At 50.1% G+C, this 22,065-nt stretch overlaps 3 protein-coding genes across 3 annotated transcripts; 2 read left to right on the forward strand and 1 right to left on the reverse strand.

The window, feature by feature from the left end:
* Window positions 1-4,693: 4,693 nt before the first annotated feature.
* Window positions 4,694-9,004, reverse strand: EAH_00015940 (hypothetical protein, conserved; the record flags this gene model as incomplete). The annotated part of the gene is made up of 12 exons (XM_013391070.1): window positions 4,694-4,865; window positions 5,045-5,112; window positions 5,206-5,331; window positions 5,570-5,651; window positions 5,855-6,387; window positions 6,603-6,710; window positions 6,958-7,256; window positions 7,533-7,652; window positions 7,977-8,034; window positions 8,309-8,426; window positions 8,625-8,673; window positions 8,944-9,004. The coding sequence occupies 12 exons, from the start codon at window positions 9,002-9,004 to the stop codon at window positions 4,694-4,696; spliced, it is 1,794 nt and encodes a 597-aa protein (XP_013246524.1).
* Window positions 9,005-14,496: 5,492 nt separating this feature from the next.
* Window positions 14,497-15,114, forward strand: EAH_00015950 (60S ribosomal protein L6, putative; the record flags this gene model as incomplete). The annotated part of the gene is made up of 1 exon (XM_013391071.1): window positions 14,497-15,114. The coding sequence occupies one exon, from the start codon at window positions 14,497-14,499 to the stop codon at window positions 15,112-15,114; it is 618 nt and encodes a 205-aa protein (XP_013246525.1).
* Window positions 15,115-17,912: 2,798 nt separating this feature from the next.
* Window positions 17,913-20,968, forward strand: EAH_00015960 (hypothetical protein, conserved; the record flags this gene model as incomplete). Its single annotated transcript, XM_013391072.1, has 6 exons — window positions 17,913-18,493; window positions 18,758-19,074; window positions 19,361-19,583; window positions 19,739-19,824; window positions 20,034-20,168; window positions 20,478-20,968. 6 exons carry the CDS (start codon window positions 17,913-17,915, stop codon window positions 20,966-20,968), a joined length of 1,833 nt encoding a protein of 610 aa, XP_013246526.1.
* Window positions 20,969-22,065: the final 1,097 nt, after the last annotated feature.

Raw genomic sequence — 22,065 nt, forward strand, 5'->3', positions numbered from 1 at the left:
TGATGCTGTTGCTGCAGATACTGCTGCTGCGTTTGTCGTAGTTGCTGATGCTGGCGGTGGGGTCCTCGTGGGCCCGTTCGTCTGGGTGCAGTAGCTGTTAAAGCTTCTGCTTCCTGCTGATGAGAGCTTTACTGCGTTGGTCTTAGGGTTTAGGGTTTAGGGTTTAGGGTTTAGCCGCAGCTGCCGCCAAGGAGCGCGCGGCGCCGGTCATCTGGGGGAGAGGGGGGTTCGTGGCTGAGGGGAGGCGCACGAGAGTAAGGAGACAGAACGGGTGAAAAAACAATAGCAATAGAAAAAGAGACAGGTAGGCATCAGCAAAACAAGAGAGAAGAACCCAGATCACCAGCTCCGCTACAATCCGTTGAGGTGCTACGGTTGCTTGACAAGGGGACATGAGAGAATGAGCGAGCCTCAGGAACGCTGACGAGATACATTGAGGTGTATGTACACCTCAAGAGAAGCCCCAAATTATTCAAAATCAACAGAAGAAGACGGAGCCCCCAAGGGTCTCTGTCCCCTCCCCTGCTGCTGCAAAGGCGCAGGCAAAACGTTCGTTTCTTATGCCACGAGCAGCAGCAGCCGCAGCAGCAGCAGCAGCAGCAGCCGCAGCAGCAGCAGCAGCAGCAGCAGCAGCAGCAGCAGCGGCAGCAGCGGGCTTGCTGCACGGCGGGGCTCTGGGGGTGGTGGTGTGTCTCCTACGGTTGTTTCGACAAAATGATTGTTCTTTTTTTAATTCTTCATTATTATATCTTTCTTATTTATTGTTAACAACGCCAAAAAATACAAAAAAGAGGCGCCGGCTGCTCCCCCGCTGCTGCCTCTTGAGCAGCACCTGCAGGCTCTCCCCTAGCCCTCCTCCTGTCTTTCATCGAGTACATTCTTTTCTATTTCACGCGCTTTGTCTGTCAAGTATTATTTTTTGTATTTTAATCTCAATAAACTTCTCTATTTAGCCCCACAGTACACCATAACGCCAGTCTAACCACGCCGCTCACTGCTAGCAGTACGTTCCCGTTCCCTGGCTTTATTGGGGGGTCCCTCTTGTAGTTGCGTTTTAAATACGAGCTGCAATAGAGTTAAAGGCTTAAAATAAGAATTCTTTAAAAGAAACTGATGTGTCCCCTCCCAGTCCTCAGGCTTCTTGGGTACTGTGGCCCAAAGAAAAGTCTTTGGCTTAAGAGAGCACACGGCTTATCATTAGTTGCACCGAATCTTGGTGCAGCTATTACTTTAAGGGGACACCGCAAGCAAACAATCCAGGCCTCATGAACTGCTTGCATTCAGACTATACAGTATTAATAAGCTCTTATTGGGGCCTCAGGAGGCAGCAGGCACCCCAGGGTGTCCAAACTTTAGACAGTATATGGTACATCAGTACTCGAAACCTCTCCCCAAGCAGCACACTTCCTCATGTGACTAGTTGTGCAAAAGGAGATAAGTAGAAAGAGGTCAGGGCCTCTGTACCACTTGCCAATGCTGTAGCGGTTGTTGTAGCGGCTGTTGTGTGTTAGTCTCCATCGGTTTCTCATGTTGCAGCTATTCAATAGTGCTACGCCTCTTGCCGCTCCACTTCTTCATTCTGAGTCACTTTCTGCTGCCTCTCTTACTTTTGCATCACTTGCTACTGCGCTACCTGCTGTAGTATCGCTTGATGGTGCGTGTACCTCTGGCTTTTGCATCGATTGCTGTTGGAATGCCCGCTGCTCGAACTGCAGCTTCTGCTACTGCTGAAGCCAAAAGGAGGAGAGCGCCGTGTATCCTGGTTCGCTGCATTCCTTGTGGAGTGGTTAACGCTGACATCCCTACTGTGTACATGCTACTTGACGACGAATCGAAGCTCAACGAGGGCTGCATTTGAGTTCTCGTCCTTTCCATGAACGCATTTTCTGTTCAATATCCCCTGTTTTCCTGTTTTTTTATTTGCTTCTGTGTCCATTTGTTTGTCGATCCCTCTGCTTCCGTCCGTGTCGTACGTGGTTCTCTTGCTTTCGGTATGGCTGGATAACCTCCTCACCAGCTTGACCACAAGCAACACGTTTGCTGTGTGCGCTGCTGCCAGCCTCCTCGACGCTTACACGAAGTATTGTCAAGCCCCCTCTACGACACTTCCCTTCACGCTCCTCTGCCAGGGCTGAGAAATGGACAACACGGGTGCCTTTTTATCCGCTGCTAGCGCAAGCGCTGATAAGAGCAGCAACTGTTCCTCGGCATGCTTTCCTGTTGCTTCCTCCGTGCAACACTGCAGCCCAACGGCGCATCTCGGAATGCCACGCTGTAGCTCCTCTGGTGCTTCCATTGTTGTTGCTGCAGCTACCACAGCTCCGATACTCCAGCAGAAGCTGCAGCACCAGTAGCTTCTTCTGTTCAGTTCCCGATCGTGTTGCAACTGTTTCTATTGCTGTTGCTGCTGCTCTTGCTTCTGCTGCTGCTGTTGCTGCACCTGCACCCTTCTGCTGCTTTGTTGCTGCGGCTGAGAAAGGAACTGCGAGAACCTCCCCAGTCGAACGGACAGCGAGGAACGTCTTTGAAAAAGAGGTGCACGTCATGAAATGTAACGCCCAACAGCAGGCGCACCTTGGTCGCAACGACAGCCTAGTGTAGCTCAGCTACAGTTTCCTATATTCATATAGGCTAGGTGCGGTCAACGAACAGCGATAAATGCTTTCTACGCTAAATTCGTAGGGGCAGTGGCGGGCCAGCATACGCGAGTTGCAGTGTCACAACAGCCGCAGCGGAACAAAATATAGAAACCGGCCTACTCCGCCGTAGGCCAAGCCAGCCTTCCCCCGCCTCCTGCTGCTCCCATGCTGCTGCTGCCGTTTATTCCGGCCGTTCCTGCTGTTAGCGTTGCTGTTCTGGTTGTTGGCTAGAAGACCTCGCGCAGACCCGGGCTGGCACAGCTCATTGTCCCCCGTCTGCCTCCAATCAACATGAGATTTGGGGATCGGCAAAGCTGTGGGTATATTCAGAAATTGGTCATATTACCTGCTTTCGGCGAAAAGTAAACTCAGGCAAAACGCCACGCAACAGGCAGGTAGACTGCAACTCCTTGATATAGCTTCGCATTTCAGATATAGCTTCGCATTTCAGATCCATTTCGCAGATCTGGGGCAGTTCCATATATGTCTTTTTCCTTCTGACTTATGGCAGTAGCAGTGGCGCATCTTTCTCTTTGATGTAGAAGTATTTCAACGTCGCGGCGAGATCGATCATTTTACTCCTTAATTCCCTCTCCGAGGCCCAGCCCGTTGGCGGTCGCCTGCGGGAGAGCCCTGCTACGAACCAGAAGGTGCAAATCCACCGTTGGACTTATGTTCACCAAGGGCTGATACTTTTCGACCTCGCCATCTATCGATAGACTCACTTGTTTGAGTTTTCTAAGTTCTGCCATAGCCTGCTCCCTTCCCAACCTGCGAATAAACCTACGTTGCAGTGCATGTAGACGAACACGCAGTCCGGAAGTGCTCTGGGAAAGTGGCACTTTTACTTAGGTATATCCACTATTCTCGTTGCCCCCCTTTTAGAAAAGAAGATGTCAGTAGAAACTGCACCTTTTCGGGTGCTTTTGAATGCGCTGAACTTGAGGGATGCACAGGACTCCTTCACTGTCCCAGCGTCGCAGTGCCAATGATATCTGGACAATAGGAAAAAGCTGGGGTATTCTTCATGAATTAACTTTGCATTGAACAAATCTTAAGCCCGACGGAATGCAGATACTGCGTTTGCTCCAATGCGGGGCAATGCCCGGCCGTTGATCGCCTCCCAACCGGGAGGCAGACCGTGCGTGTTCTATCACCAGTGTGAGAGGCGAAAATGGCACAAGTTTCGACGGAAGGACCTTGGAGAAAATCTACAGATTTCTCGTTTCATTTTCCTGCAAAGTGCCTCCTCTACTTTTCAGGTTTTAATACCAAGCCGCCCAGCGTTGGTCTTGGGGTTCTCTGTTAGCAGCCAACCCGGTGAACCGTGCGTCGCTACCCAGCGCTCTACTGTCGTGAGTCTCTTGAATTAGTACTGCAAGGAAACCTTGCGTACATACAAGCAAGCCCCATTTGGTGCATGCACCTTCACTTCATACAACTTTAAAAACATATCTCTGCCCTTGATAGGCAGCCTGTGCCACGTTGCAACTTTATCTAGAGCATACTGCCTGCATAGTTTAGGAAAAGACATCAGAATGGGTCTGAACTAACGTGACGCACCTCCAGTGATTTGTTCTGCATTTTCACAAATTTTTTGTACTCTATTGTCATGGTATTTTTTGTGTAGGAGATTCTTCTCTACCACAAGGCACCCGTGCCTGCAATTTAATTCTTTTTAGTTTTTGCCGTACACAAGGCACCACTTCGGTGCTGTTGCATGATTTCCCATGCTTGGCAAGCAGCTGGGAAACTGAGCCTCCTTTACGGAAAGGAGGATCGGGGATGTTCTGCGCTGTCCGTACACCTCAAACCACAAAATGCATTCGCCTCGGGGTGTATGTACACCACAGCATACCCTCCACTGGCTATAACTAATTTTCACAAATATCTGTGCATAGGTGCATGCTCACACAATCTGGGCTTGTGCCTGTGCACTGAGGCAGCTCCGCACAGCCCTCCACAAGGGCCCCTATAGTCCCCTTACGTAGAAATAGGCTGGGGAGGTTTGAGACGCTGCTGGCTATTTCTGGCTGAATCTGGGGAGTGAATTGTTAGTTCAGTGAAGTGCTGCTACTGCTGCTGCAGCTCGCAATCCCTGGGCCCGCTGGGAGACGGCACGCCGCTGCGGGCTGCTGCTGCTGCTCCTGCTTCTGCTCGCAACAAGGAGATGCCGAAGGCAGAGCGATATCTGCAGTTTGGGCGCGCAGTTCTGCCGCCTTCTGCCTGCGTTGCAACAGCCGCAACACGCACAAGAGACAGACAGTGCAAGCAGAGACAGACAGGGATAGAGAAAGGAGCTGCACTACCGAGCGGAGAGTACCACCAGGGGAGGCAGCAGTGGTAGCAAGAGAGTTCACTTCTGTCTCGTCTCCTCTAGGATGCAGTCTGCACGGACAGCTTACCTAATGCGCTGCAGATCTGCCTTTAACAAGGAGTATGTGTGTCCTATATCCACGAGCCTCCGAACGTCCTGTATAGCAGCTCGCAGCACATAGCCACACCCCTAGCCACCGCTTAAAATAAAGCAACACTGTCGAGGAGACAGGTGAAAGAGTTGTCGCACCAGCGACCTTGAAAGCACATGGGGGCCCCTGGGGGCCCCCATGTGTGCTGGGGCCTCGCCGCAAGTATCTCCGCCCGAGGGGCAATTGCTGTGCCTACACCCGTGCAGAGGAGACTCAGGGGACGCCTAGAAGCAGCGGATGCAGCACGAGCAACAGCAGAAGCAGCAACCGCACCAGCAAGAGCAGCGGCAGCAACAACAGCAACACACAAAAAGACAGGCGACAAGAGACAAGGAAAGCAGCAGACAGCACAACAGCGACGGAAGCACGGAGAAAGGAAGAGACAGGAGACGAAGGAAAAAGAAAGGGATGAGCCAACAAGACAATAAAAGCAAACAACAACAGAAGAAAGGGGGACCCGACCTGCTTAAGTGAGGAGAGGAGCTCCTGGTGAGACTGCTGCACAGTTTCAGAGAGGGCGTCGCTACTAACGAGGCCGTGAGCCCTGTAGTGAGCAAAGACAGAGGCAGAGACAGATGAAGGAGACTGAGAAGCAGCAGCAAAAGGCTAGGAGGCAGACACAGGAGAGTGATAAGAGAGGAGGCTGATAGGGGACAGAAACAGGAGACTAATAAGAGGCAGGGACAGGAGATCAATGCTTCGAAGATTATATGCTGTAGGGCCCGTAGGTTGTAGGCAGTAGCTCACGCAGTCTGCTCCAGGTCTTGTTTCTCGCTGTCTCCCTTCAGCACCACCCGTTTGCTCACGTTGGCTTTCTCGCTCCAATCTCCTATACTGCCCCATTTGCTCGCTGCACTGTCTCCATGGCATGCTGCAGTGTCTCCTGCGGAGCTGCGCATACACTCCAACCCATCAGTAGGCTTGGGTAAGGACTCCCTGGGAGCAGTTTCTTCGTGGCGCTGCAGCGGACGCAAACGGGCCACCGAGCATTCTCTTGCGACTTGCTCGCTGCGTTGCTGCTGCTCTTGCTGCTGCTCTTGCTGGTTCTGGTGCTGCTGATGCCGCTGCAGTTGCCCGTGTGATTGTGATAGAGAACGCCGGTCTTTCTGCGTCGGGCGCAAATGGGGTTGCTGCTGCCGTTGCTGCTGCTGCAGCAGCGTCTGTAGCATCTCCACCCGCCTTTGAGCTTCTACCAGCTGCGCTTGGAGAGATAAGCCACCCTTGGGAACTTCGATTTGTTCTGTGTGTGTGTCTGTCCTGCTTCCTGTCTCCTTCAGCGCCTGAGGCAGCGAAAGAGGAGGCATCGCATCAAACGAGGTTTCATGAGTCAAAGAGCCAGCTGTGTCACTAGCTAGCTAGCTAGATAGATAGCTAGCTAGGTAAGCTTGCGTGTGCGTTCGCTTGTGCCGCTTGTGATCAAGTTGTGTGTAGGGCTTCTCGCAGAGAAGGCAGCATGAAGAACCTTTCTAGTGGATCTTCTTTGTTAGGGTCTCACCGTTTGGTGCTGCTGTCGTTGCCGCAGTTTGTTGGCTGAAGGCGTGCTCCGTCGTTGCTGCTGTTGCTGTTGCTGCGGGGTCGCCAGATACCGCCTGTGCGCCTCTGCCTGAGCAGTCCATACACCCCAACCCCCGTCTGGGCCCCACAAGTAAGATACCACCCCATGCATGCATATTCAAACCCCTGGAGCTACTCCTGCCGCGGCTGCACCGCACGCACTGGCAAGGGCATGAGGGAGAGGACAAACGGGCCTTGTGGGAAGACAGCTGCCTTCTCCTGCCTTTAACTGCAAGTGCAGTGTATGTACACCTGGAAGCATTCAGTATGACCAGGAAGGAAGAGAAAGAACTCACCTCTCTCAATTGGAAGACTTGATGCTGCTGTTGCTGCATGAGCTGCAGAAGCTTTTGCTGTTCTTGTTGTCGCTGTTGCTGTATTCGCTGCATCTGGGGTTGCTGGTGCTGGTGTGGTTGCTGCTGCTGCAGCGGCTGCTGCTGCTGCTGCTGCTGCAGCAGCCGCCACTGCTGCTGCTGCTGCTGCTTCAGTTGCCGCAGCTGCTGCTGTTCCTGCCGCAGCTGCAGCAGTTGCAGCTGCTGCCGCTGCATTGCTGTCAGTCTGTTTGTCTCTTGTTGTATTGCGCACCTTTGCTGTACTGTGGTAGTGAGGGCAGAGGGGGAACAGGCAAGAGGGATTGCCTGCAGCAAAGGTTGTCTGAAAGAGTTGTTCTCTGCTGTCGTTGAGGGCCACGGCAAGGACCTGTCTCGCAATGCATCTTCAACAAGCCACCGGTCTCTTGTGAATGCACTCCTCATGTGCGTCTGCTGAGTGTATGTACCCCTCGATGCCACAGAACAGCTACGAGGGAAGGAAGCGTTCATCGTCCCTTTCGCGGGCCTGACCGTCGTGGAGTTGGTTCTCCCAAGCCTACCATTCGATCCCGCTCCCGTAATGCCCCCAGAAATACTTGCAGTAGCAGCAGTAGCAGCAGCAGCAGCAGCAGGAGCTGCAACTGCTGCTGCTGTGCACTTGGGTATATCGCTTGAGTATTCTGAGTTGGAGATTAAGCACAGAACAAACAGCAGCACTTCGGATGACATAACACACGCAACTGTCCCCTTTGCGAACAGCAGGGCACATGGACAGGGACAAACAGTTAGCTACAAATACCTCTATATAGCTAGTGCTGGCTGTCTCCTGCTGCAGCGAGCTGTCTCTAGCTGCTAGCTGTAGCTAGGTGTCTCCAACTACGCTGTCTGTCGCGAACTGTTGCTGTGTGTCTCTCGCTGCAGTTAGCTGTCTCTCGCCGCAGCTAGTTGTCTATTCCTGCAGCTAGCTGTCTGTTGGATTGAACGGTAGACAGGGAGAGACAAACCTTTCAGGGGCATGCCGCTGCTGTTGCTGAGCACTCGCACACGAAGGCCCAAACGATTCTGAATGCAAGAAGACACAAAGACAGCAGCGTAAGAAAGAAAGAAGACACAGAGGCGGCAGCATGCCAAATATCGTAAAGACGAGGAGACGCACAGGCAGTGACATACGAATGTTCCTAAAGCAACAAGACACAAAGACAGCAGCATGCAGCAGCAGCGAGCAGAAGCCAAGGGCAGGAGAGGCCAATACTTGTTTTCCGTCAGGCGTTTCCTCTTACTGAGGGTTTAGAGATTAGGGCTTAGTGTTTCGGGTGTTAGTCGCTGCTATACGTACGCAAGAGCGTGTTCTTAGGTTGGAGAGCCAGACAGGGTCTCCTCCTTCTTCTGAGGGCTCCTTTTTAAGCTGAGGCATTCCTTTTGTTGTGCGAGGAAGAGGTGGCTCCTGCGCCCGTCTGCACGCAGAGCAGAGCACATACAAACTTTTTTTCAAGTGCCCATAGCAACTCCCTTATAGGCTCTTGACTGTCTATGCAAAGTGCCTTCCTTGATCGTGCAACAGCAAACATTACTGTGGCAGTTGCTTCCGGGGTCACGCCCTAGGGTTTAGGGTAGTTCAGCAAAGGCTTGGAGAGGCCTAGAACGCAACCTACCTTGTAAGGCCCCAAGACTGCAGTAAAAGAGTTTCTTCTTCTTGCAGAGCTGGACAAGGAGCAGCAGCAACAATACGCATGAGGCAAGCAAAGGAGCGTAGGCAGTTTTGTTTTTGTTTCACTTGAGTTACACACGACAAATAAACGCACGCAGAGGCAACTTATACTTCACGGTCTACACATAAACGCACATACGTCTACATATACTCATCCATTGCAACACGTGCATATGTACTGCAGCGCATGCACTGCGATATCCCCAAGATTGGTTTGTTAAAAAGGAAGTCAGAAAGGGTGAGAAGACCTCATATGGACGTACACCGAAGCTGTTCCTCCAGCCTGTCAGCGCCTTCACATGGACCTTCATTAACCGTCAGCATTTTCTCTCCGCAGCAGATGCAGTACAGCACGCCTCGATGTCTACTCCTAGTTCTTCTGCCTCTGCACACTGGAGCGCCAGTGCATGCAGCCGCACTTTAGCTGCTGCCAAGTAGAAGAGAAAGAAGAACAGACAACCATGCATTCAACCGGGGAAAATGCATGCACATGCGGTGCTGGTGAGCTACTGCCTGGCACCCCGACGCTGCAGTCGCAGCTGCTCAACTCAAATGCTGCTGCTGCTGCTGCTGCCGCTGCTGTTGCTGCTGCTGCCGCAAAGACAGGTGAAAAGAAAGGAATTGCAGCAACTCTACAGCTCATATAAAGCCAGTGAAGATCCTTTTTTATTCATTTCCTTCGCTTTGAGGTCCAGCTGCTGCTGTGCTGTGGCCCACTGGCTGCAGCCGACCGGTGTCGATTGAGAGCGCTCCAGCACCGTCCAGCGGGAGACCTGAAAGGGTGTTACTGCCTCTTTGCTCCCAATTTTGAAATAAGAATAACAGCTAGAATGATAAAATTCCTATAAAAGGTTTGAATAAGGTGCTCCAAGACACAAAGCTCAATAGATCCGTGGGGCCGAAGGCCCGAATCCGCCGCACTCGCTACCGAGAGCACGGCGAAGGCTGAGCTGCAAGGAAACTGAATGTTCTTGTCTGTCTATCCTCCGATTTTCCACATAATTGCATTTAGAGTAATACACACATAAAGTTACTGTTTTTTAAAGCCAAGGCAGATGCTAACAAGGGATCAACTTGACGTAGCTGCTTCCCTCGAGCCATCGCCGGACGGCTTGTCGCGCATACGATGAACACTTCTGGTCATCCACCCCCTCAGATCCCCATTTCGTGCTTTCTTTCATGAAAAAACATTCCAGAATCAATCAAGAAAATGCATTTCATACTCTGAGACGCAACTCATATTGTGCGAAGGTTATATTTCCCTCAGCTTTGTTGTGGTTCAGTGTTTGGAGCAGTCCTGTTCTTCCAGAAACATTGGAGCTTCAGAAAAGAAAACAGGAATAAAATTTAATTTTAATGAGTACAGCATATTTCTGTTCACCGGCATGGCGTTCATTTGCACTGTTTGGGGAGTTGGATGGATTTCTATGCGAGAAACAACTAAGCATCCCCGACATAAGAATATGAGGGTGCTTACGAGATTAATAATTTGTTTCTCTAGGTGTGCCCTTGTTTCTTGAAAATAAAAGCTGTTGTTGGAAGCAAACAAAGGATACAAGACAACTTCGGTGTTCTCTCAAGACTTTTTTTCCTAGGCTGCTGCCCTGTGGGACAATCGAAAGGCAGGTACACCTGGACAATGGCTTACTTTTGCTGCTGCGCTTAATTCATTCTGGACTAAGTTTCACCTTTTCATAGTACGAGAGTGTTTCGCTGCTGAGATTTGTTGTGGGTGCAATCCATGAAGAGCGGTAGAGCCCCAGTTAGCTGCCATACTTCGTCGTTCCCAGAAATGCCATTAAAGTTTTTGAGATGGTGTTTATTTTCTAGCTTCGTTTTTGCTCTTTTCCGCAAGTGATGTTCAAGCATTACCTGCAGATGTAACCAGCGTAATTAGAGCTGCAGGAGAGGCTGGGGACGGTGACAACGGAAGAGGAAATGGGGAGTTACATGTTCTTGTCCCTCTTTCGTCAGTCGGAAAACAGAACAGCCATCCAAACAGAACAGTCATCCAAACAGAGCGGTCATGCAGATGCGCTCTGGCCCTTCTTGCAAATCCAGCAAACGCATCCCATTTGAATCGCCGCCTGGCTACTCTTCTTTGCTTTGTTTCATTCCACGAGCGCCATTATAATCTTACGTATATTCGTATATATAGTTGTACTTCTCAAGCTTGCTGGCATGTAAACGCAGCGAAATATCAAGGAGAAAGGGCACAACCAAGCAATCTGCGGGGAGTATTCGCTTCTTCCACTGCTTGTCGGGAGCACGAACTCGCGCTGGGTTCTTTTTTCCACACTTCGGAATATACGGAAGGGTGCCGACACAAGGCACAAAAGAAAAACAAAAGAGACAATAAAGCACAACGAAAAACAAACCTACAGAAACCACAGAGGCTGCAAATAATGCCGTCTTGACTGCGCTGGGGCTTAATCCCTTTACGGCAGAGTTTAGCAGATGTCTCTCCCTTTTTCCATACCAATTTTTTCATATTTTGGTTTGTTTGACCTCTATTTTGTACCTTTTCTATGGGGAGAAGGGCAGCCGACCTGGGAGCGCATCTGCAGCCGCTGTGTGCCATAAGCGGCTAGAGGTCTGCTATATACGTTACATTTTGTGTATATTTGTCTCTTGAAACTTAAAGCATTATCCGCGCTCTCCGCCAGAAAGTGTGCAGCCTCATCGTTGTCAGTGTGTAAATGGCCCCCTAAGGTGACCTGTAAAAATCCCAGCTTGTGTCATAGTAGGAAGCTGGGAATTTTTACACGAGTACGTCTTCGGCATTAATATTACAAGTGGCGGTTGGGGTGTAAGTAGGCGCCCTCCAACGAAATTTTCCTTTGAAATAATAACGAATCTCCCCTTCTGTATTTAGGCAGCGAAAGCGCAGGAGCGGCCTAGACTCCTGAAGCTAGAGAAGAAAGGCGGCACTTCTGTGTAGCATCACAGCACTCTTTAAGTAGCTTTGATGCGAATTTTCTCTGTATAGTAGCCGTCGGTGAAAGGCAGCGGGATGAAAATGGCCTCAGCCTAACGAGGGCCTCCAATGTTATCCGACGAGCTGCAATAGAGCCAAAAGGCTTAGTGCAAAAGTCCGTCAAGAGCAGATGCACACCCCCTACAGTTCCCATACGCTCAAAGCGCAGCAGCCCAAGGGCTTGGTGGTGGAAGAGAGAATGCAGCCCTGAAATGAACTGCAACACAACTGATTGCAACTAATACTGCAGGGCACTCTTACACGCAAGAACAGCCTGGCTGCTTCCACTTGCCTTTCAGAAGAGGATGCAAAGGGAGAGGCAACAGTTGTACTCTCTCAGTACGTTCAGGCAGATAGACCTCAATAGTATCGTATAGGGACTGCGGGGGCGCCTTCCACTGAATCATCCCCGAGATGCAAAGGATTGTGTCGTTGTGAGCACGTCCAACTTATCAGTCCTATATCATGGTAATTTGACCCAGCTCTAAGTTGTGCTAGCATTTACAACCGCCGTTGTCCCAACTTTCGTGCGCTGCATGTAATCCGTGATGCAGGATCGCAGAGACTTCGCCAGCAAATAGACGGAAAGGTTGGACGTCCTCTCCTTAGCTTCATACGTCACATGCACTTCGCAGCCTGTGCCAAGTAGCTCCAGCAACTTTTGAGCATTATTGCGAGCATGGAAAAGAACAGAGTCAACTGGAGGTGCGTCGGCAGGTGTGGGTGTCACCTGGTCCGTTGTGACGGCCGCGGCTTTTTCTTGATTGTTCTGTCTGTTCCCATGGCGGGGCAGGTGGAAAGCTTGCCTCTCTAGTTCCGTACTTCCTTTCATCAGTCTCGAACAGTGCGGCCTAATTTATTGCAAGAGAAGCGCAAGCCTGCTCGGTACGGCCCCCGGATTTTTAGGGGCCGAATTTTTTCGTTGCTATCGATTGCCGCCTTTTATCTTGATCTGGACGGGGACAACATTCACAGGCCGAATATGCATACCTCCACTATCCGGAAAATTTCCAAGCTCGTTTCTCTCCTTTGAACTTGGGGCGGTGGAAATGGTACTTTTGCTCGTTGATGCTTATTTCTTCCACAGCTTCGTCAAACTGAGCCTTTTCACCCCGTATTACCCTTATTGCCTTCCAGCCTGTTACCGGGGAGCAGCCTTGGGAATTCCGAATTCATCGTGGGACTCCTGGTCACCAAGGAATGGTATTTCTTCATGTAGCACTCTATAGATGGCTTCCATTGTTTCCATTGTGTTGGTGCGCATGCCACAGCCTGTTCCCATGCTGACCTGGAAGTGAACCTACATCACAATGCGTTGCGGAAGGTTTCCATAGGGCAGCTGGGCCATAGTCGCTCCTTTGTTTCGGTATAACCACGATTGCCGTGCCTCTTCTACTAGTAACTAATATGTTGATAGTAAGTGAAGATTCTTTGGTACATTTTGGAGATGGAAATACAGCTTCAGAGAAGCAAGGAGCTCCTGCACTGCCCACGCGTCGCGGCGCCCGTCACATGGAGGGTCAACAAAAGCGGAGGGATTCGTCAAGAGCTGCTTTTGCTGAAGAGACATTTTTATCCGGACAAAGCTCCCATACTGAACTAGTTGCAATGCGATGGGTCTCCTCCGCTTTGGCCGCTTCCCTAATCAGAGGGCGTAACTTGATCATTCTCCTTAACGCAACTGGGAAAAATTGCTGAGGTTATATTGACGATTTGGGGAGAATACCTACGGGTCCTTTTTTGAAATCGCGAAACAACTCCAGTACTAGTCAATGCCACGCGCCAGGGAGCCCAGATATGGGAGCGGGGTTCGCTGCTAGCGCCTGTCCCGACTGAGCTTGCGGTGATACCGAGTGTAACCAGAGTTCGCGATCATATCCGAGGACGGTCGTGAGCAGCACTAGAGCCAAAAAACTTCAGTCAAGATTTCCTTAAAGGCAGTTGATCTCCACTCCAATTTTCCGGTGTCCTGCGCACAGAGATTGAAAGGCGTGTTGGTGGGGGTGAAGAGGCTTCCTGAGATGAGTTGCAACGCATTTCGCTGCAACTAATGGTACAGCGCAGCCCCACATGCAAGCACAACGAACCTGTCCTTGCTGCATTCACTAGAACGGTAGAAAATTGTTGTATTTCTGTGTGCGTGCAGGCTGCCTACTAAGGCGATTATTCAAGTGTTCATCTACCAACATCGGAAAGACCATGCTATAATCAAGTATCATAGAGGAGCGTAGCTGTCTGCCTGTCAATTCTTACATAATAGAAGAAGTTTTCATTCGTTAGGAATAGGCGCTTCTGGAGAGGGGTCACACAGCCAACACAAGATGACGATAAGCTACAGGCTGCTTGTTGAGTGTTGCGTGTTCAACAATACATGAGTAGGACTTTTGCCTTCTTGCCCTAACCATTAAAAGACAGAACAAATCTTTTATACTGAATTCTCTAGACGTTTAATTAGCCATTGAGAGTTATTTGTATTAATGGTGTGGAATGACGAAAAGGGCGGAGGCGCACGGCAGTATAAGAATATTGCATCATGCAGGTGAAACCACCGGGAAGAATTTATCTTCTCTCCTACACAATAAGTAATTATCTCCGTTTAACTGGATTAACTAGCAATAAATGTTTCTCCTATCGCATTTCATTTTTGGGGCTTTGCCAACAATGAACGGAAGCGGCCTCCATCGCGCCCCACCCCACGCCCCTCACTCACCTGGCTGCTGCTGCGGCTGCTGCTGCTGCTGTGCATGCCTTTGTTGCTCTCTGCTGCCAGCGTTTTGAATGTGCTGTGTGGGCGTTTCTCTTTGAAGGAAAAGGTATAATTTTTGCGTTTCACAGCAAAATGAGCCAAGCCAAGAGAACCTCCGCCGGCGCTGCCGTAGCAGCAGCAGGGAAGGGTGCGCGTGGCGGGCGTTTTCGTCTGAGGCGGAAGAACAAGAGAGCAACTGATTTAAAGCGTCAAGCTCTTGGAAAGACCTCATGTAAACTGCGAAAGAGCATTACTCCTGGTACGGTATTGATCTTGCTGAGCAGCGGCTACAGAGGGAAGCGTGTGGTGTGCTTGAAGCAGCTGGAGCCTTCAGGCCTTCTCCTCGTTACTGGGCCCTTCACTGTTAATGGGGTTCCCCTCCGCCGCGTTAACCCGCGCTATGTGATCGCCACCAGCACAAAGATCGACGTCTCTGGTGTTAACTTGAACGGCATCACTGATAGCCTCTTCACCCGCACTGCCAAAGAGAAGAGAGAGGAGAGGAAGATGCGCACAAAGGACGACACTTCGATGTTCGTTCAACAAGACACTGCAACGCAGAAGACACTCCCCGAGGAGAGAAAGAAACTTCAGGAACAAGTTGATAAAGCACTGCTTGCTGTTGTCAACAAGGATGCACTCCTGAAGCAGTACCTTAAAACACGTTTCACCCTGCGCTCGAACATGGCTCCCCACGCCATGAAATTCTAAATCCAGAACTCACAAGGCTGATCAGGGGGTCTCGGGCGCTCTTCACACGCAGCACGCTGCAGCAGTTTGCAGGACGACCTGGCGCTGCTGCTGCTGCTGCTGCTGCAGCTGTGGCGTTGTAGGAGTGCGAGGAGGGCAAAGGGGGATGAGGGGGTCGTGCGTTGGGGCGCATATTTTTGCGTCTCGCTTTGTTTCGGTGCCGCATTATTCCTCTCACTTCCCGGGGCGACTGCTGCAGCTGCTGTAGCAGTTGTTGTTGCAGCTGCTGAAGCAGTTGTTGCAGCTGCTGTAGCAGTTATTGCTGCAGCTGCCGCAGCAGCAGCCGCTGGTGCTCCACAACTGACCTGTTTCATTTGTTGATGGTTTGGACAAGACGCGTCGTTCCAGTGCTGGTGTAATAGCCTAGAGGAGCTCTCAAGACAGTGCAGCAGTAGCGCCTTAGCCGTTAGTTCACAGTATAGAGGGCAGACGAGGCATACGATGTTTTGTTCGCGTAGTTAGACGTTAACATCCTAAGTCCGAGGGCGATTATCGTATTAACCTCGTTAGTAAGGACAGCTGGGCTGCCGGTGGTGCTGTACCTGCCGGCGTTCCTGTTCAAGGCTATTTTCTTTCGTCAGTAAAAGTACTTAAACGACATCTCGAAAGGCACATTGCTGCACTTTGCTGCGTTTCTTCGGCAGTCGAATAACAGTGTTGGTCTTAACCGGCGTGGCACTGACATCCCTGCGCACACAGATAGCGTGTGTTTTTCGTTTGAAATTTCTGAGGAAGTTGAATACATTTTTCTGGAAGGCTTCTCATGCTATTGTTAAGTTCACTTCCTTTTTGCCTTTTGGTGGCCTTCGTCTTTCCAGTTTGTTTGGCTGCGTTTGCTTCACATTTGAAAGATGAACAGTGACAGAAGACATCGGATGGAACAAGCAATGAATAATGCACCTGCAGCAGCTGATAAACTCGCAGCTAGCAGCATCGGTTTGATTTTGTTGTTCGCTGTTGAATATGCGGCTGAGATGTACCCCGATGCTGTACTCCAATTAGGTGTAACGGCGAGCAAAGAGAAAGGGAAAAGGAGGGGGGGAGACACCAGGCGTTTCCTACGCTTCCGAAAAAGGAATTTCTGAATAAGTACTTCAAATTGTTCGCATGGAATAGCCGTCGTCACTGCAGCAGCTTCAGCGACAGCAAACCTTAGAACGACTGAAAGCTGTTCAGCCCATGTTGTAAATGCACCTCCATTGCAAAGATATACCTAGTACTTCTACCGTTGCTAGTAGAATATTAATTCTTATAGCGTTATATTAAGATACAAGTGGACTTTTTACCATTGAGAATCGAATTTTTGTTTGTCTATTCTTTACTTATGACAGAAGGGTAACAACCTATCTTTGTATATATGTAGACACATAATGCAAGCACTGCAACTCCATTTTTTAAATATATATCAACACCATTTTTAGTAATACTTGTACTATTGCTGCTACTCACAGCTTTGAACTTGCACCAGGAGGCCCACCTGATATTCCCTGAGGGCTACGGAGTGGGTTCTGTTGTTAATTTGTTCCCATTTCTTTCTAGCGCGAAGCTGTGTGAAAACGACTGACAAAGGTATCTAACAAGTCACTTAAACCTTTACAACCTGACACGTCAGCGGTCGTGTCCACACAGCGCAACACTCCTGCGCTTTGGACAGTGATGAAGCATCCCGGGGATATGAATGGTGGGCTCTTTGCGTTAAGTCAAAAAGAAATGTAAGTTTTGTTAAGGGGCAACTACTGATGCCCGTATCACCAGTGCAAGAAGGAAAGTGCTGCTATTTTGCTTTGTTTTCTGTGTTAAACAACACAGAACACCTGCAGCGAGAAGGTAGGCCACTGATGCCCATAAGGCTGTTAGAGTAACAAAGGGATCCTCTGTAAACCAAACAGCTTAACTTAATTGTATCTCTTGCAGACAAAAAGCCAAGGGTGCAAACAAGCATTTAAGCATTTTCTGACCCCAGGATATCAGCGTGATCTGCGGGGGCGGCGAGGGCGAAGGTAGTCGGAAACTTCTCTTAGGGTTACTTCTATTCACATTTAACTCGCGAAATCGAAAAAATAATCCTAATGTGAAGCAGATGCTTCAAAAGACGGAGACTGTGCCCAAGATACGACACACCTGCCAGCCCACGCGAAGTGACCAGCGAGCCACGAAAAGAACAAGAGATTAACCATTCTCATGATCTTCACAAAGAACGTTCTCTTCTAAATAAGCTCAAATAGAATTATTTTACCTCGGGAATGGAGGGCGGTGCACAAATATACATCGATAGAACCTGGCCGTCCTTCCTCCCCTCAATGACTGAGGCACCAGAGTGCGGCGGCCACTCTTCCCACATCGACCAGGGCGTGATACTGAGCACATCTGTGAGAAACGCAATAAATACCCGAGGTTTCACGTTTTTTAATGGGGTTAAATTCAATTTATTCAAGAAAAAAGGTTGAAAAAACCTCCTCCTTTCTCGTTTTCAGCGCGTGTGTGCCCCCAGGTGTGCGGTGGCGCCTTCGAACCACAGCCAGGACCATCGGTGACTCGCAGCGTGTGTCTACGGAATTCGCTTCAAATTTCGTAATTTTCTCTTCACTGTGTATTTAATTTGAGTTCGCATGGACGTGCTGTTCCATGGAAACCCGAAGGGTGAGCTGCTGCCGCACCTTCAGGGATATTCCCGCTACAAGCGGCTAGAGAAACCGAGAAGGTGAAGGCACAATTAAAACACCGAAATTATCCCTTCTCCTTTGCAAGGCTGCGTGGAGATGAGCGCAGCAGTGAGCCGCCAAAACTCAAGGAAGCCACCCGGCCCTGGGGAGGCGGCGAGGGAAAGGGAGGACAAAAAGAACGGGAAGACGGATGCACAAGAAAAAACAGGAGATAGCAGAGCGGCCTCTCCAGCAGAAACCCCGAGAGAGAATAAACCGAAGACAAATGCTTCACCGTCACCTGCCGAGAAGCTCTCCCCTCGAACGCCTCGAAGAGGAAGCAGTAGCATCACCGACGCCCCGAAGAGGAAACCAACATACCTAGGAAGTGAATTGAAGGGGCCTCCTCCTGCACCACTCTCTGCATATGACCAGAGATTGCAATTTGCTCTGAAACGGTTGTCTTTGTGGGACGCGGAGCCGGGAAAAGAGGAAGCGCGGGGCAGAAATCACTTCAGGGCTCCCGCCAACGGCAGTTCTCCCCCCGAGTTCGTAGTCAGCTTAACTGCAAACTGGCCGGATTGTCAGGCGCTCTGCAGCTTCATGGTTGCAGACTTGGGCTCTAAAGTCGCCCTTTGGACCGTCGAGACCCCTACCACTCCCGCATCATTTCTTGTGTATGACCCAAGGAGAAGAAGGTACAAAACAGCACAACTACACAAGCCCACAGCTAACTCATTCCCTGTGGCAGCTTCAGCTTGCTTTGAGAAGGAAGTACAAAATACCGGAACAAAATAGGCCCACAGCTGATCAGCCTCACCTCCAATAGCAGCCATCGTTTCTGCTAGCGCGGCACCCACCGCTGTTATTGTGAACGCTGAGCTGCACGCATCGCATTTCGTGTGGAACACGGGGAAGCTGGTCCTAAGTGTGTTTTTGTTTCTCTTGGTTTGCTGCTGCAGACTCGAAGAGGAGAAAGGGAGCGGAGAGCAGCCGCAAGCAGCGCTGGGCGTGTCTCTGACGCCAGCCCGCATCAGGGACATTAGAGGGGTTTTCGTGTTTGGGGGTCGTTCTCATGAGGGGGAGATTGTAGACGATTGCTTTTTCTACAACGCGGCGAGCCGCAAGTGGTCAAAGGTGAAGTGTCAAGGAGAGAAACCGCCCAAGCGCTGCTTTCATGCTGCAGCCTTCTCTGCCAAGACCCAGTCACTTTATGTTTTTGGGGGTCAAGGAGAGGACGGAAAAGCTCTGGCGGGAACTTGGAAATTAGCAGGGGGAAGTGAGGCTCGACACTAGTGCCTCGAACCAGATTAACAGCTTGTTGTGCAGAGGATGGAACGCCTCTCTTCTGCATAACGATGCATATTTCCCGTGCTGCTGTTTACGTCGCGAGCTGTTTGTTGTGTCTTAAATGGGATATGAAATCACCTGCCTCTCGTTTGCTGCAGTAGCTGTAGTTGGTGCTGCTATTGGTTGTGTATAGGCTGCTGCTGGTGTTCTTTCTGTCGCTTTCGCTTCTATCAGCTGATGTTTGTGTTGATTTTCGCTCTTAATGAATGATGCAGAGGAGTGGAAGCTGCTTGGAAATCAGGACGATCCACCTCCCAGGACGCATCACACCCTGAGCCTTGTTGAGGGGGCCACTACGGGAGAGAATCTGGTGCAGTTTGGGGGGTTAGTGGATGGAGCAGACACTAATGACCTTTGGATTTTGCCGCTCGGCTCTAAGAAGCCAACATGGCACTGCATAGGAGATGCGTCAGGAACACCGCCTGCAAAGCGCCACGGGTGCGTGTGTGATTTGTGCTGCTGCTTGCATTCTTGTTGTTGCTGATGCTGCCCTGATCGTTAATAATAGTGTGCTGAATAAGATTTTAGAAAAAGAACCAAAAACAATTGCAGTCATTGTACAGTTGGGCTTTGCGTGGGCCTCCTTACTGCAGGCATTCGGCTACTGTTGCAGGTCCTCGTTGCTTTATTTTCGGTGGACTTGGAAAGCACTGGCTGGGATGGGAAGTTTCATACTTCGGTGAGGCGACCTAATGGCGTTTTATCTGTCGTTCCAGTCTGTTGCAGCTCTACTGTTCCTACTATTTGCAACCGTGAGACGGAGAGTGTCGTGGCTGTATGCTGTATTCTGTTTTCTGTGTGTTGTTTGTTTGCTTCATCCTATTATCCGATTTTATGTGCCTCTGCGTGTGTGTATGTTCGCTGCTGCAATGTGCGGTTGTTCTGTAGATATGAATGCATTCGACATTGAAGTGTCTAGTTGGTTTTCCGTTAATTTGCTTTCTCCCTTCGCCAACCTGCCTTCTCACAGCCTTGCAGTGGCCACGGGAGATCCAAGCACAATGCTGCACGTCTTTGCGTCGGGTGAGCAGCAGACGATACGCACTCACAACTCGTTCACCCTTTTCTGTGGTTACTTGTGGCTGCACTGCAAGCAGAAATGCCGGTACCAGTGCATGCCTAAATGTGTGCATACATGCATGCATACAGTAGTGCCACATAATGGCTTCCTTCCTCTGTCTGTTAACTCTCTTCGTACATATCATACAAAGGACATGTGCCTATTCGTTTCTCTCTTCATTTTGTAGATAACTTTAGGCTGCATTATGTTTAATGGACAGCTCCGCTGTCGAAAAGAAAGAGAGGCCGTCTGATGTGTTTCGATTTCCGCAGGGGAGAAGAGTTGGAAAGACGGTGCCATTTATCGTTTGGCTGCTGTGTGCAGCACTTTAGATATGTCGACCTTTGCTCAGGGCCTCCGCCTGGCGAAAGTGGTTTCAGCAGATAACAGGAAGCGACAAGAGGAGCTGCGGCTGGCAGTAGACGAGCTGGTATCCTCTGCAAAAGAGAAAGAAAGCGTAGTTCATTCTCACACCAACCAAACAAACGAACTGGAGGGAGAGTGGGAATCGCTCCTCCGCCGTATCAGCGACACCCACAGTGATCTCCTGAAAAAGGTAATAGAGGCGCAGGAGTTGGAAGCCAAGACAGCGACAATTGTCTCCGAGGCAGCAACAAGAGAGGCAGAAGCTTCTCAGAGATGCGACGAACTGCAGCGGCAACTAGAATATTTTCAACTCAGACTGGATGAAGTTGAACAGCTCTCGGGAGCTGCATCATCTCGGCAGCAGTCTTCAGATGCTGACGCACAAGAAGACCAATAGAAGATGCGTGTATGAAATTTGCATATTCTTCCCGTAAAGCACCTGTGGGCAAGGATGCAGTACGGTTTAGGTAGGGTTTTCTTCACTCTCCTCCGTATACAGTGGGACCGGTAGCAGACAAGTATCCGCTGTCCTCATTGTTTGCTGCCTTATAGCTTTGTTGTACAGTGATGCTGCACTGGAAGCCCGCAGCGACGATTAGTTTGTGTTGTTTCTCCCCCTCAATATGCACACGCACACGCAGGGGTCTGCTGGTGGACAGGCCACCGACATATATGAGGTTTGAGCAGGATCCCGGAGGGATTTCTTGCTAAGAATTTAAAGTGTTGAAACGTCCGCACTGTGGCACCCTGCATGGCGTGCAGTCTCTGCGCAGTGGAGGGAGTACCTCCTGTTGCCTTGAAATTTTTAAATATATTTTTGTTGTTCTACGACTGTATTTGTGGGGCAAACATCCATTTTCTCTGCCTAATAGTTGCTTCGGTTTGCAGTCGCTCCATAGGCACACTGATGGATGAGGAGGGGCGTGAGATGGGGCAGCCATAGTTGGAACAATGCCATCGAAGAATAATGACAAAACTGAGAAATACGAGAACATCAATACAACTGAAAGCCAGGAAAGCAGGAATATAAGCGAGAGCCAAAAACCTTCGCAGGGGTACAAAGCCATCTGCGGATGAGTATTTGTTCAAGCGTCTGCAGACGAGCGCCGCAGGACCCAAATTTGTTTTCCAGGTTGGAAGCAAATGCATCCAAGCAACTCTGTTGAAAGCGCATTGCATGCAACCAGTTGCATGCGCCTATAATTTAGATGAGATGCAACTGCGCAGCATTCATGCAGTTGTGTCTCGTGAATTATACAGGAAATACTATGTGCAGGCACTTTCGCTTTTCGGTTTATGGGCATTGGGGGCATCGAGGGAAAGCGGAAAACAAAGTGCCAAAAGAAGACGTAAAGCATCGCAAGGAGGGAAGAAGAGGCGCTCTAACGTATTCTACTTCGTTTTTAGGAGGAGATACCGTCTGCTCTTCGTTAGATCTCATTGACAGCATCCCAACGACTAACACTTCCCTAACGCCGGGGGCACTCATGCTTG

Source organism: Eimeria acervulina, genomic scaffold (genome assembly GCF_000499425.1).
Source record: "Eimeria acervulina Houghton genomic scaffold, Eah_scaff98, whole genome shotgun sequence".
In the NCBI taxonomy this organism is placed as follows: Eukaryota; Apicomplexa; class Conoidasida; order Eucoccidiorida; family Eimeriidae; genus Eimeria; species Eimeria acervulina.